This window comes from Haliotis asinina, chromosome 9 (genome assembly GCF_037392515.1).
Source record: "Haliotis asinina isolate JCU_RB_2024 chromosome 9, JCU_Hal_asi_v2, whole genome shotgun sequence".
NCBI classification, from domain to species: Eukaryota; Metazoa; Mollusca; class Gastropoda; order Lepetellida; family Haliotidae; genus Haliotis; species Haliotis asinina.
In genome coordinates this window covers 34,434,285-34,447,326 of record NC_090288.1, presented here as the reverse complement: position 1 = coordinate 34,447,326, position 13,042 = coordinate 34,434,285, and the positions used below count along the sequence as shown (strand labels likewise).

The window sequence follows — 13,042 nt, the reverse complement described above, 5'->3', positions numbered from 1 at the left end:
TTGACAGCTGGGTGGACTGGGACACCTAGTCACAGCTTTTTGTCCAAGTTTACAGCACGTTGCTGTACCCGCAACTAGGTGTATGCACATGTTCATGTGGCCACCATCTGGTCATATACCAACGGATTCGTGGGTTCTTTTCAGTGCACAGGATTGTGTACTGTACACTAGGGGTTGTGACAACACTGAAAGAGTATGCACACAAATTTGACTCCAAGGTTTTTGCACCCGGTCACAGGTGGGCTCGATCCCGAAACCTCAACCTCGCTGGATCACTAGCCTGGCGCGTTAGCCAGCTCGCCCACCATGCTTCACAGTACAAACAAGAGCCATTAGAAGATGACATATCCCCCCGGCTGACTCCGCTTTCTCACAGTAGCCAATCAGAGTGGTCGCCGTTATAACCGAATTTGCAAGTGTCAACAAAGGTAGCAGTTGCAACTGCGAAGGTTTGCTCGCCGTGCGACTCACAATTTGGGAAATCATACATGCAACTTTATAGGTCCGAAACCTTTTTTAAAACATATGCAAGAAATCCATCTAATACTTTCAGAGAACTTACGCATGGTTTGTTTGCCAAGTTTAATCAGTTAGAGAATTTAAAAAGCGAAAGTGAGTTGTGATTAGTTCGCTCAAATTCCCAGCGTAGGCACCTGATTGGATAAAAAGCCAGCCAAGGGAGGTAATAAATTTATCGGGCTGAGCCGTAGATGCATCCAGGGTATAGTGGAGACTTTTCGGAACGTATACCCTGGAGATATTGAGGATGCCAATTCATCTGCTTAAGGTTTTCAGTTGGTTCCCCCAAGTTAGTGGACTATATATACATACAATAGATGTGACCAATGCTTTGCACAGACTATAGCAGTGATATATGTTTCATATTTACACTACAGCTTTGACTTGTTTCATAAAGACCACAGTGACTACCTCACTGTGTTTCAGGTTGTTTTATGGTGGCTAAAGGGGTGAAAATATCTGACTAGCCTGCATTGAGTCCTAACATGATATATGTTCCACACCAACATTCAAGGTCATCCTTGACTTCAGTCTCCCCATCTTCTTGTCATGTCTGTTCCACTGATTATCAGATGACATGTGTCCAACAATCATGCAGAGTTCACATCTGCTGCACTGACTGTCAGATGACATGAGTCCATCAATCTTGTTGAGATCACATCTGTTCCACTGACTGTCAGACAGAGCTCCAGATAAGGCACATATTTGCGTATTTTACTCATTACAAATCACATTTACTCAATTAATTATAAATCTGGGGAAACAAAAAAAAATGCATAAAAATCTCTTAGAACCCAATAGGTCTATAATACCTTGTGTACATTACTCGAGTAGCAAAATTGCATTGCGAATGATAGCCACTGTCAAGGAAGTTGTATGCTTAGAAATGGCTGCCAAATGTTTAGCAATATGACAATTAGTAAAAACTTTTAGTCCACTGAGATGTAGTTAAGTACCCAATAATAATAAGAGATTCTGCGTATATGTACTCAACTAGTGGGAGCATATAAAATGCTAGTTATCACTCAAAATGCAATTACTCATACATAAACACACATGGTAGTAAATACCCAATTGCTTGAAAAATTATCTGGAGCTCTGCTGTCAGATGATGTGTGTCCAACAATCCTGTTGAGATCACATCTGTTCCACTGATTATCAGAAGATGTGTGTCTTACAATCCTGAATTGTCAGACAAGTTCCCTCACATCAAATGCTGTAGCCGTCTCTTTCACTGGCTGCTGTGATAAGAGTTCTTTACAAAGAGATCCATAGTCATGTGGCTCCAACTGTGGTCCAGATCTAATACAACAGTGATGATGGGAGATGCCTTGCAGCAGAAATCCAGCAGCTTTGTCAGTTCCCACAGTTCTCCTTAGACAAATACCAACAACAAGTTGGACATGAACAAGTGATCCTTAAATTCTTTTGAGCAGTATACTACCCTACAGGTCCTATCATCAATTTCATTTCTTTTCTAAATTTTCAGCATATCATAAGTGAATGGGTACTGTTTAACACTGCATTTAGCAATATTCCAGTAATATTGGAACTGGGGACACCAGAAATGGGCTTCACACATTGTAGCAATGTGGGGAATCGAACCTGGGTTTTGAGGGAGAAGTCAGGGTTTAACTCCCAGAGGCTACACACAAAAAGACTTTCTGCACCCCAACGTAATATTCAGCTCAGTCAAAAGTGCAAAGCTAAGCAATATTGCAATGGTATATGTGCCTGAAGCTCATCTCATGCAATACCATGATCAACGCAACACAAAAGGTATGAAAGCCAGTCTCTAAAAGAACGCTGTCAATAAAGAAGACATGCTTTATGTTTGTTTGTCAGTCAATAAGGCCGAGAAATTTCTCTCCTTATTGGCTGTCTATGACATTTAAACCCTTGGGATTTCCACATTTTTTAAATAATGGGATTACTAATAACCATATTCAGATCAGTGTGGTTTTATGCCTCTATTAGCAGTATTCCAGCAATGTCAGAGGGGAACAGCAGAAATGGGATTCCCAGCTGGGTCTTTGGCATGACAAATTGACAGTTTAACCACTAGGCTACCCCATCGCCCCAATAACTAGTATAAGTTAATATACCAAACAGCAAAAGAAATGCAAGTTTCAATAAAATGAAAATCTCATAAAAGTAAATGTTCAGTTTTAGTATAGGTCTTCTATTTAAAAACTTGACAAAAAACCAGAGTTGTTTCTTTTGCTGCTCAGTAAATGTCACCAAATTTGGTGTTTTTTTCATTGTTAGAAGTATAAAATACAACAGTATCATGATGTGAGCAGTCTACAATGATGAGTCCATGTTTTGTGATGAGAAAGACAATTATGTGAGATACTTACTTGCCAGTTCTGCTGCAGTGTTATAGTAAATCTGATACAGAAATACAGTGGTTAGTTAGCACTGTGAATCTTCAATTAGATACTGTACACTTATCAGTGATGATCTCTCTACTTCAGACTTGACTGTGGACAGTCACACTCAGCAATAACCCAGCTGTGTGAATAAGGAGTGAGTGAGTGAGTTAAGTTTTAGCAATATTTCAGCAATATCATGGCAGGGGACACCAGAAATGGGCTTTGCATAGTGATCAACATTGAACCAGTCCTGACAGGTGTTAACAAGAAGACAATGACTTGTTCTTTCACTCCACCAGGGAACAAGTCTGAAGAGGAGAGATCATGTTGAGGTGGCATCTTAGTGAATATAGTACATCGCAAAACAAAATTGAAATAGTTCTGAGATAATTTTCACCAGTCACATAGAGGCATTGGGGAAAACATGTGAACCAGGCTCTAAAACTCCCTTAACCCCCCGACTTCGGCCAATGCAAAACATTAACTTCAGCATAGTCATTCATTTTCAAAAGGGTAGGGTTTGACCTGAACTTCCCCATGGATCTGCCAAAGAGGTATATAATTACATAAGGTCATAACGTTATTAACGGCTTGTGGATCATCAATCCCAAATCCAACATATTCTCAGCTCATTATTTCTGATGCCTGATGAGCATCAGCATCAACAGAAGTCTCAGCAAGTGTATAGATGCTTCTCTGTATCACAGACAATAACTCATGTTGTACAAGACACGAGAGACACCCTGCACCTGTACTCTAAGAGTGATTGTGTGATTGAGTTAAGCTTTACGCTGCTTTTAGCAATATTCCAGCAACATCATGGCAGGGGGACAACAGAAATGGGTTTCATGCTTTGTACACATGTGGGAATCGAACCCAGGTCTTTGGTGTGCCAAGTAAATGCTTTAACTACTGGGCTAACCCACTGCACCCTTTACTCTCAGAACGTATTCAAATGTATTAACGAAAAATCAGCAAAAAATATTCACAAACACATGTTTCAGAACTGTATATATAACACAGGTATACAGATGTTTAAATAGTGTTCATTCGGACACAGACAAATCTGTAGCAGTTAAAATCAGGTTTCTAAAATAAGCTAGGTCCCCAAACTATGCTACATCTCTAAGGATGTTCCATATTTTCCAGGGGATTCAGTGTTTAGTGAGTTGGTACCCCTTTCAATACCCTGACCCGTTATCACATGACTAGTAGATTACACAATGTAATACGTTATTTTTTCATTTTTGAACAATTGTATTGTCTTTGAAGATTTAGACATAATTCTTTTGAATTAAATACATGGTTAACATTTTGCACTCAAATTGTAGCCTCTTAGCTGAAGAATATGTTGCCATTTCTTACAGATTTGATGTCAGGAATTAACATAATGGGTATCCAGTTAGGATTGGGTATTAGGGGGTGGGGTACCCAGGTAGAAAATGTGGACCCATCCCAGCCCTATATAACACTCAACTGCAACAAATATGAAATCCACTACTGTCTGTAACACAGTTCCTTCGTGTTGATCCTGGCCGTTAAAGAGTTAATAGCCTTGATAACACTCAACACACCGAACAGTGAGTACGTGAGTACAGTTATGTGCTGCCATTAACAAACACAAAGCAAGGTCAAGGTCACCAAGAAGGGTTTAACAGTATCTACCAAGTTTGAAGTCCTTGAATGAACACTATTTAATGATGAGTTAAAAGCAGACACTGTATTATATTTCAAGATATATCATAAGTTCAGCATACTAGGTAGCCGTTTTGATGTTTTCTGAAAAATCAAGTTTTTTAAAGTAATAAAACAAAGTAAAGTATGTTCACATCGAACATGTTTGCCTTGATGCAACAGATATAAGGATTTAATTGGGGTCCAATATACATGCTGTATATTTCATGCATATAATAAACTACAGGTTAAACAATATAATCAGTAGTCCTTTTGAGTTATAAACGATGCATATTTCAGTGTGACCATGGTTCAACAGCTTTTCATCTTTGAACAAAATTTCACATACAGGTTGTTTTATGGCAGTTGTACAAAATAACAAAAGTAAATTTTAATTCTTTTAAGGATTACTAATATGTTAGGAACACAAATTTCCTGATGTCTTTGAGATAAATTAAATCATGACCTGAGATAAATTAAATCAAGTCTGCCAAAATTGTTTGTGTATGATTGTGACAAGACAGGATCAATTGCTGAGGTGTTTAATGATCGAGACCAATCTTCGATCGAATTAGTCAGACCACCATTAGTTCACATTACCCTCTGGTTTCTACAAGGCTACCTATGGGCCAAGTATTTTGATACAATGGATGCAGTTGACAGTTTGTTTCTTGAACCTTTGAACTTTAGCTTACCTGTTCATCATCTTGTGCAGATGCTATTATCTCTGTATTGTAGTAATCATGTTCCTGAAATGGGAGTGAATCAGAGTCACGACAAACAGATCACAAAATCAGAATTTAGTTTACGCTTCTTTCAGCAATATTCCAGCAACATAACAAGATACCAGAAATGGGTTTGAAACATTGTACCTATTGTATATAGTTTCGATTGTGAGTCCTTGGCGTCACGAGTGAAAGTTTTAACCACTAGGCTACCCCACTGCCCTAACCAAGACACAGTCTGTTTAAGTGGTCATATATACAGAATAGCCAGTATGGACATCACACCCAGCAACATCACATCTGTATGACAGTGGCAAGTCCACAATACAGACCAGACAAGCGAGTGACTGACAGTTTAAGTCACATCTTCAGTGAGTGAGAGAGTTTAGTTTTGCACCACTTTTAGCATTATTCCAGGAATATCATTGCAGGTCATACCAGAAATGGGCCTCATACATTGTACCCATGTGGGGAATCAAACTGGGGTATCTGGAGTGACTAGTGGATGCTTTAACCCTTAGGCTACCCCATCACACCTCATGTGTTCAAGGTACAAGAAAGCAAGCCAGTGTGAACCTACCTGAAAGAGGTTGATCCAGTCCTCACACAGACTCTGTACAACCAGGTGAGCAAACTCATACTGGTCCTGTAACAGGGATAAAGGCAGAATGAGGAAATACTGGGGAAATAAAGGGGAAATCCAGGGGAAATATTGAGGAAATACTGGTGAATTACTGGAGTAATGCAGGGAAAATACTGGAAATTAGGGGAAATGCAGGGAAATATTGGGGATATTTGGGGGGAAATATTGCGGAAATACCAGGCAATTATAGGGGAAATGAAAATACTTGGGAAATACTAGGGGAAGTACTGGGGAACCTATGTTACAACCTATGTAACAGAGTATAAATTAATTTTGGATATCACATAGTGACATCATAGTGTTTGGATGACATCATCATGAGTGTGAGTGAGTTTAGTTTTACGTCGCACTTAGCAATATTCCAGCTATATGGCGACGGTCTGTAAATAATCGAGTCTGAACCAGACAATCCAGTGATCAACAACATGAGCATCGATCTGCGCAATGGGGAACCGATGACATGTGTCAACCAAGTCAGCTAGTCTGACCACCCGATCCCGTTAGTCGCCTCTTACGATAAACCTAGTCACCTTTTATGGCAAGCATGGGTTGCTGAAGGCCTATTCTACCCCGGGACCTTCACGGGTCGACATCATCATGAACATTACCTGAATGATATACTGAATGATATCACTCATAATGACATCACACTGTGTACATGACATCACATTGTTTGAATGACACCAGTCAGAGTAACTTCTTTTTTGTGGATTTATTGTGTGTAAATAGGTAGGTATGAAACCTAATGACTAAGAGCAAAACATTTTGAAAAAATTAAAACTATATACTTTAATATATATTTTATTGATCACTTGTAACAATGTAGATGTAATCGTTGTAAACAGGCAGGTCAACTGCTAAACTGTAACACAGGGCAATGACAGCCTGAAAAATACTTTTGTGAAACTGTATCTCATAGATAAGTCTGCTTCTCTTTGTCCTCAATATCTGGCTTATCTACAGAAATATGCGGTACCCAAGAGTCTGCTGCAATACTTACCGGAGTCTGAACCATTGACTGGCGCTGCTGTCGAATGTTTCTGATAACTTCATACAGGCTAAAACCATGGGATACTTTCTGAAACATGAAGATAATGTTCGATGTCTTCACAGTCATTTATACTTTCATGTCAGTGCTCTAAAACAGGGGAGGAAATGCAGGATGGGAAGTAGAAACCATGATGATAGTTCTACTCATGATTGTTTCACTGTAAGGTGGCATTAGACAGTTAGTGATTGCACCAAACCAGTGACAGACAGCATGAGCATTGACCAACTGTACCAGGGCAGAATGACATGTCATCAACCTTGTTAACCAAGGCTCCAGATAAGTTTTCTACGGACTTTAGCTTTTCAATACAGGAGCTTTGTGCCTTAAGCATGTACCAGTTGCATGGATATGTGCTCTATATAAATATCCTATATCATCATATCATATCAATCATTATCATACATAAATATCCTATAACAATGTTTGAAAACTTAGAAGTACTAGTAGATTAAAGGACTTAAAGGTCACATGCAGCGTAAAACACAAGTTAACAGATTCTGATACCTTTCGGTATGCACTTACTGAAAAGAATCATGAAAAATGCCAATTCAACTTATAAAGTTAAAAACAAAAATGCGATAAAAAAAAAAGCCCGTTCAAATGATTCCCGAAATTTCATCTGTCATTACATCTGAGTGCACAAAACCCGCTATGACTAGGTTCGGTCAAGTACAAAATATAGCACTTCTGAGTCGCGATTGTACGCTTATAATATCGTTTACTTGTTTTTTTTACAAGCAGCAATGTATTTTATATGTCATGAATAAGTGAAAACTGTGTTTTAATTATGTCTGATTTTTTGGTTGGTTGCATGAGACCTTTGATGAAGTGTGACTGCGACAAGACAAATGAGTAATATTATTAAACAGTTAGTTCAATATTCATATTGCAATTTGATTACTTGACTGTTTACAAGTCATCGAGGCAGTCTTGTTTCTTAAATAAATTTGTTTCTGTGCTGCTATCTTTACATACACACATGCAATTTTGACCAATCAAATTTAACCGAGATAATTTGCTGCTTCAAGATTCCCAAAACACAAGGGAAACCACAATGTGTCACTATCACATAAATTCAAATGTGCCTGAAATCAGGTATGTTTATACAAGTACAACTGTAAATGATGCAAGGCTGTACCTCATTGCTGTGTTCCGTATCTGCTACATTTTCTAAATAATTCCCTACTGAATGGTGCATATTTTTCATCCATACACACGCCAACATGGTCCTTATCTAGAGCCCTGTTAGCCATTCATCGTGTCAGCTCATATGGTGATTTGTTCCAACAAGGACTCTGCTAGTCCATCACTGCTCATCATCCCAAATGCACATCTCAAGACATATGGACACCATTTTTTCCTATTTGTCAGCTATCCTCTGGAACAATCTACATGTGTCTCTCAAAGAATCCCCCTCAATAGCCAGCTTGATGTCACTTCACTGCCAACTTAAGAACTTACCTGTTCAAGAAGTACTATGACCTCTAAACTAACTCCTGTTTTAAATATGTATATGTCGGTGCCATGAGCAACCACTTGATGATTGGATATAGAGAAATATACAAATGAAAATGTTATTATTTTTATTATTTGTTGGACTCAGCACTGACCTACAGTAAACAATTTGAATTGATCTGATGTTTACAGTAGAGACATGGCTGCCAAGCAGAAGTATAAATGATTAATTCCATGCCATAGTTTTATTTTTTTCTGCTCACATTTTGATCCAGCAAGGTCCAGGCATAGTCCACTGCACATATAGTCCCTGTCCGGCCACAGCCAGCACTGAAACACAGCAGATCAAAGATGTGCTAGTAATTGTGGATATTATACAAATACAATCAACTGTCAGTGTCCACATATAGTCCCTGTCCGGCCACAGCCAGCACTGAAACACAGCAGATCAAAGATATGCTAGTAATTGTGGATATTATACAAATACAATCAACTGTGAGTGTCCACATATAGTCCCTGTCCAGTTACAATCATCACTGAAACACAGCAGATCAAAGATATGCTAGTAATTGTGGATATAATATGATCAACTGTCAGTGTCCACCTATAATCTCTGTCCAGCTACAGTCATCACTGAAGCACAGCAGATCAAAGATACAATATCTAACTGCAGATGATACGACAATAAGCTTGACTTTTAGTGAGTACTTAAGTGAGTGAGTAAGCTCAGCAATATTTCAGCAATATCACAGCAGGGAACACCAGAAATGGGCTTCACACATTTTATCCATGCGGGGAATTGAAACCCTACAGCACCATAGGCAAACGCTTTAACCAAGTGAGACAGTTGAGTTTTATGCTGCACTCAGCAATATTCCAGCTATATGGCAGCCATCTGTAAATAATCGAGTCTGGACCAGATAATTCAGTGATCAACAGCATAAGCATCAATCTGCGCAAATAGGAACCGATGACGTGTCAACCAAGTCAGGGAGCATCATCACCTGATGCCATGAGTCGTCTCATACGACAAGCATAATCACCTTTTGTGGCAAGCATGGGTTGCTGAAGACCTATTCTACCCAGAATCTTCATGGGTCATGACAAGTGCTATGTACCTGCAGTGTATAACAATGGGTATCTCCAACAAGCGCCTCTCCTCCCTCATCTTGCCCACCATCTTGTAGATCTCCTGGCTGTGGTGTGGAACTCCATGATCCGGCCACCCCGTGTAGTGGAACTGTTTCACGACGTGTTTCTCTCCGCCATGACACACCCGCAGGATACGCTCCACAAAGTCAGGAAACAGCTCCTTTTCAGATTCCTAAGATCCAGGACGTTTCAAATGGCAACTTTATAATCTCCATAGTAACCACATCTTGAACATACTATTATGGACGGTAAGTAAAACTAGTAGAGTTTGATGCCTGGCAATATGATAGAAGAGGTGAGAAAGGTATGTATGATTGAAAACTCTGGTTCATGACTGAACAAACATACTCCTGTGTGCCATGTTTTGTCCATTAACCCATGTACTCCATACCTCAGATCTCAAGATAAGCCTTTTGGATTCTCGATACAAATGTATTTTACCCATGGTGTCAGTTAAAAGTGGATACTACTAATCTTCCTTTTTTAAAATGTGGGTATTTTCTATGTCAATAATTAAACAAATGTTAAAAATGATGATGATAGCAAATTTTTACTTCAGACGTTAAAAAAGGTTGTTGTGTGCAGTTAAATACATGTTTTGTCTTTCAGGTTAGACATCTGAATACTTGGTGTACCATCACTAGTCCACACACTTGTTAGGGACAAACTTACCTTTGCTGACTGACAATAAGTGCAGCATAGTCTAATTTCATCAGATTGTTTATTGAAAAATAAGCATGGAAACTTAACTAGCTGTGTTTGCACAATAAATTCTTACTGTAGTTTATAAAGTGTACAGTTACATCGTGAAATCAATCCACAATCAACCCAATCCACTTTTAACATATGACAGATAGATACATCTTTTTACCAGTAAATCAGGATACGCAAGTCAACAACTAACCAAACCAAAGTTTCTATAATTTCCTTTGCGTATTTGGGATCAAACTTAAGTCGAATGGCCACATAAGCAGACACTTCAAATGTTCTACATCATCATCATCATCATCATCATCATCAAATGTAGCATATCTGATGAAGATACCAACCAGAGTGACTTCTAGGTGCCCAAACATCTTGGCCTCGCCTTCCAAAGCCCAGTAGCGCTCACATTTTGGCTGCAACAGATATGTATGATCAATATCATTCAATACACTTGAGAATAAAAATCAAAATGCATCAAAGCCAACTGGACCACTGCAAGTAAAGTGTAGCAGCCCTAAACAAACATGGCCTGAAATCTTGAAATCCATTTTTCAGTCAAGCATCTGTTTTCAGATTCCTCCCAACAATAATCCCTGGATAAGAAGCATGAAGTAGAATTTCAAAAACAAAATCTGAATACTAATGACGGTGGAATGTTGTTTCCTACAATATCGTCATGACAACCCAGTGGTTGATAGTATGATGCACACAATGCCTCAACATTGCTTGTGTGGAAGTGACAGATTTTGTATATTTTAACATGTTGTATATTGATTAGAATTCATGTAAATAAATTCTTCAAAATTCATTACATAGTTTTAGTTATATTATTTATCCTTTTACTCAGCCCTGCCTTATCTATCACTCACAGCCAGTTCACTGAGCATGCTTACCGCATGTTCACCACACAACACAATAACATAAGCCCTTTCCCACTTAGGTCCTTTTGTCTTCATAGCCAGCTTGGGCAATCAGTTAAGCTTTACACCTTTTACACATTACAAGGTTTGTGGTCACTCCACATTCAACCGTCAGCTGTTGATATGACATGTTGATTTGATGGGACATACATTTGGACACAGTCTTTGGATCGCATTCTGAGGTAATTTGGCTATTTTATTTACTTGTTGTTCATGCGATATCATATTTGGACATATCTAGTAGTTGTATAAGTGTTTGCTATTCTCAAACGCATAGTATTGTGTATTTGATGTTCTTATTGGTGTAAATGACCCAATAAATACTCATAATCCATTATAATGTAATATTGATAACGTTAACATCATTGATATAAGGCAAGGTGTGTTATAAACAGATGAACACAAGTATAGCTTTGTAACCATGAATGAATGAATGAATGAATGAATGAATGAGATCTTATTCTTGTATTGTTTTATATCTTGCTCAGCTACAGCCAAATTTGTATGTTTGAATTCTGTATCATTGCTGAGTATTCTTTGTATATATTCGTATTAGCATGTCTGTACATATTAGTATTATTATTTCCTTTACAGACAATCATTTGATAGAGACAACAGCGTCCCCAGGTGTGAAATAAACCTAGGCCCACACACCTGGTAGGTTTATGTATTGTCTATATACCGGCATGATATAACTCAAATGGAAGACATTTTGTACAAAGTAATTGGTTACTGAAGCAACTAGTTTATAACGTTACAGCATATACATGAATAATATGTGCATATCTGTCATAGCAAGTGTATATTGCTGCATCTTTTATTGTACACCTGATTGTTTCAGGGTTATTGTTTTCACCTGTATTCATCTCAAATAAACCGTTGGCCACTGAGGAACAACACAAGCAGTTTCTGTTGTCTGTGCATAACTGACACAGCCCTGCTACAGTGAGGACTTGAATATTACAAAATCTAGTCCTGCTCAATGGTCTCCATCAAATGCCAGTCAACATTCCTAAAGCAATGTCAATATAGACAGAACTAAATCAAACACTTGTATTTCACTGATGACATGCCAAGAAAGAGGTGGTATAGACCACTAACACAATGTTATATCTGAAATTGATAACTTTGATAAGCATGCCATGAACTAATTGACATCTTTGTCAATTTGCCTGTTAGGTGCGAGTGAGTATGGTCTTATGCTGCTTTCAGCAATTTTCCAACAAATATCACGGCAGGGAACACCAGAAATAGGCTTCACACATTGTACTCATGCGGGGAATAAAACCCGGGCCTTCGTTGTGACGAGCAAACGCTATAATCATTTGGCTATCCATCCGCTCCTTGCCTGTTAGGAGCACTTGAAGGTGCTGATGACATTATATATATCTGAAGCAGTTGGTGAAAGTAATCTCTGCTCACAATACAAGTTTAGTTGTCTGTGTAAATATGTTGAATGTATATCATCGTTATGTAAAGGGCAATGGGGTAGCCTAGTGGTTAAAAACATTTGCTTGTCATGCTGAAGGCCCAGGTTCAATTCCTCACATGGGTCAAATATGTACTGCATCAGTGGTGTGGTAACTTAGAATATAAGGGAGGTAACTCTAGTTGTCTGAATGCAAGTGATAGCCACGTGTCAGGATAGGTCTACCTGTTGCACACAGGACAAAAGTTCATATATCCTGTGTGTCGTAACATATTGCCATCAACAGAGAGGCACAAAATCTCCATCACACGTCAGAGTGACATTTACTTGTCTGAAAGGTACAAAAGTATGTATCTTGACCACCAGCTGCCACACCTCCCATTTTGTAGGGGTG

At 38.6% G+C, this 13,042-nt stretch overlaps 1 protein-coding gene across 9 annotated transcripts in view; it reads right to left on the bottom strand.

Annotated features, from left to right (window-relative positions):
• LOC137295962 (tyrosine-protein phosphatase non-receptor type 12-like) overlaps positions 1-13,042 on the bottom strand; it is a 146,490-nt gene that overhangs the window by 20,826 nt on the left and 112,622 nt on the right. For 6 of the 9 annotated variants that reach the window (XM_067827566.1, XM_067827569.1, XM_067827565.1 and 3 more), the window contains 7 exons: positions 10,644-10,712; positions 9,561-9,766; positions 8,706-8,772; positions 6,937-7,014; positions 5,874-5,939; positions 5,264-5,317; positions 2,880-2,910 (listed from right to left, as the gene is read on the bottom strand). In XM_067827566.1, coding sequence (XP_067683667.1) covers positions 2,880-2,910; positions 5,264-5,317; positions 5,874-5,939; positions 6,937-7,014; positions 8,706-8,772; positions 9,561-9,766; positions 10,644-10,712 — 571 coding nt within the window. Of the gene's footprint in view, positions 1-2,879; positions 2,911-4,651; positions 4,674-5,263; positions 5,318-5,873; positions 5,940-6,936; positions 7,015-8,705; positions 8,773-9,560; positions 9,767-10,643; positions 10,713-13,042 lie in introns of all 9 variants that reach the window. The other 3 variants (XM_067827568.1, XM_067827573.1, XM_067827574.1) reach the window with 1 other exon arrangement.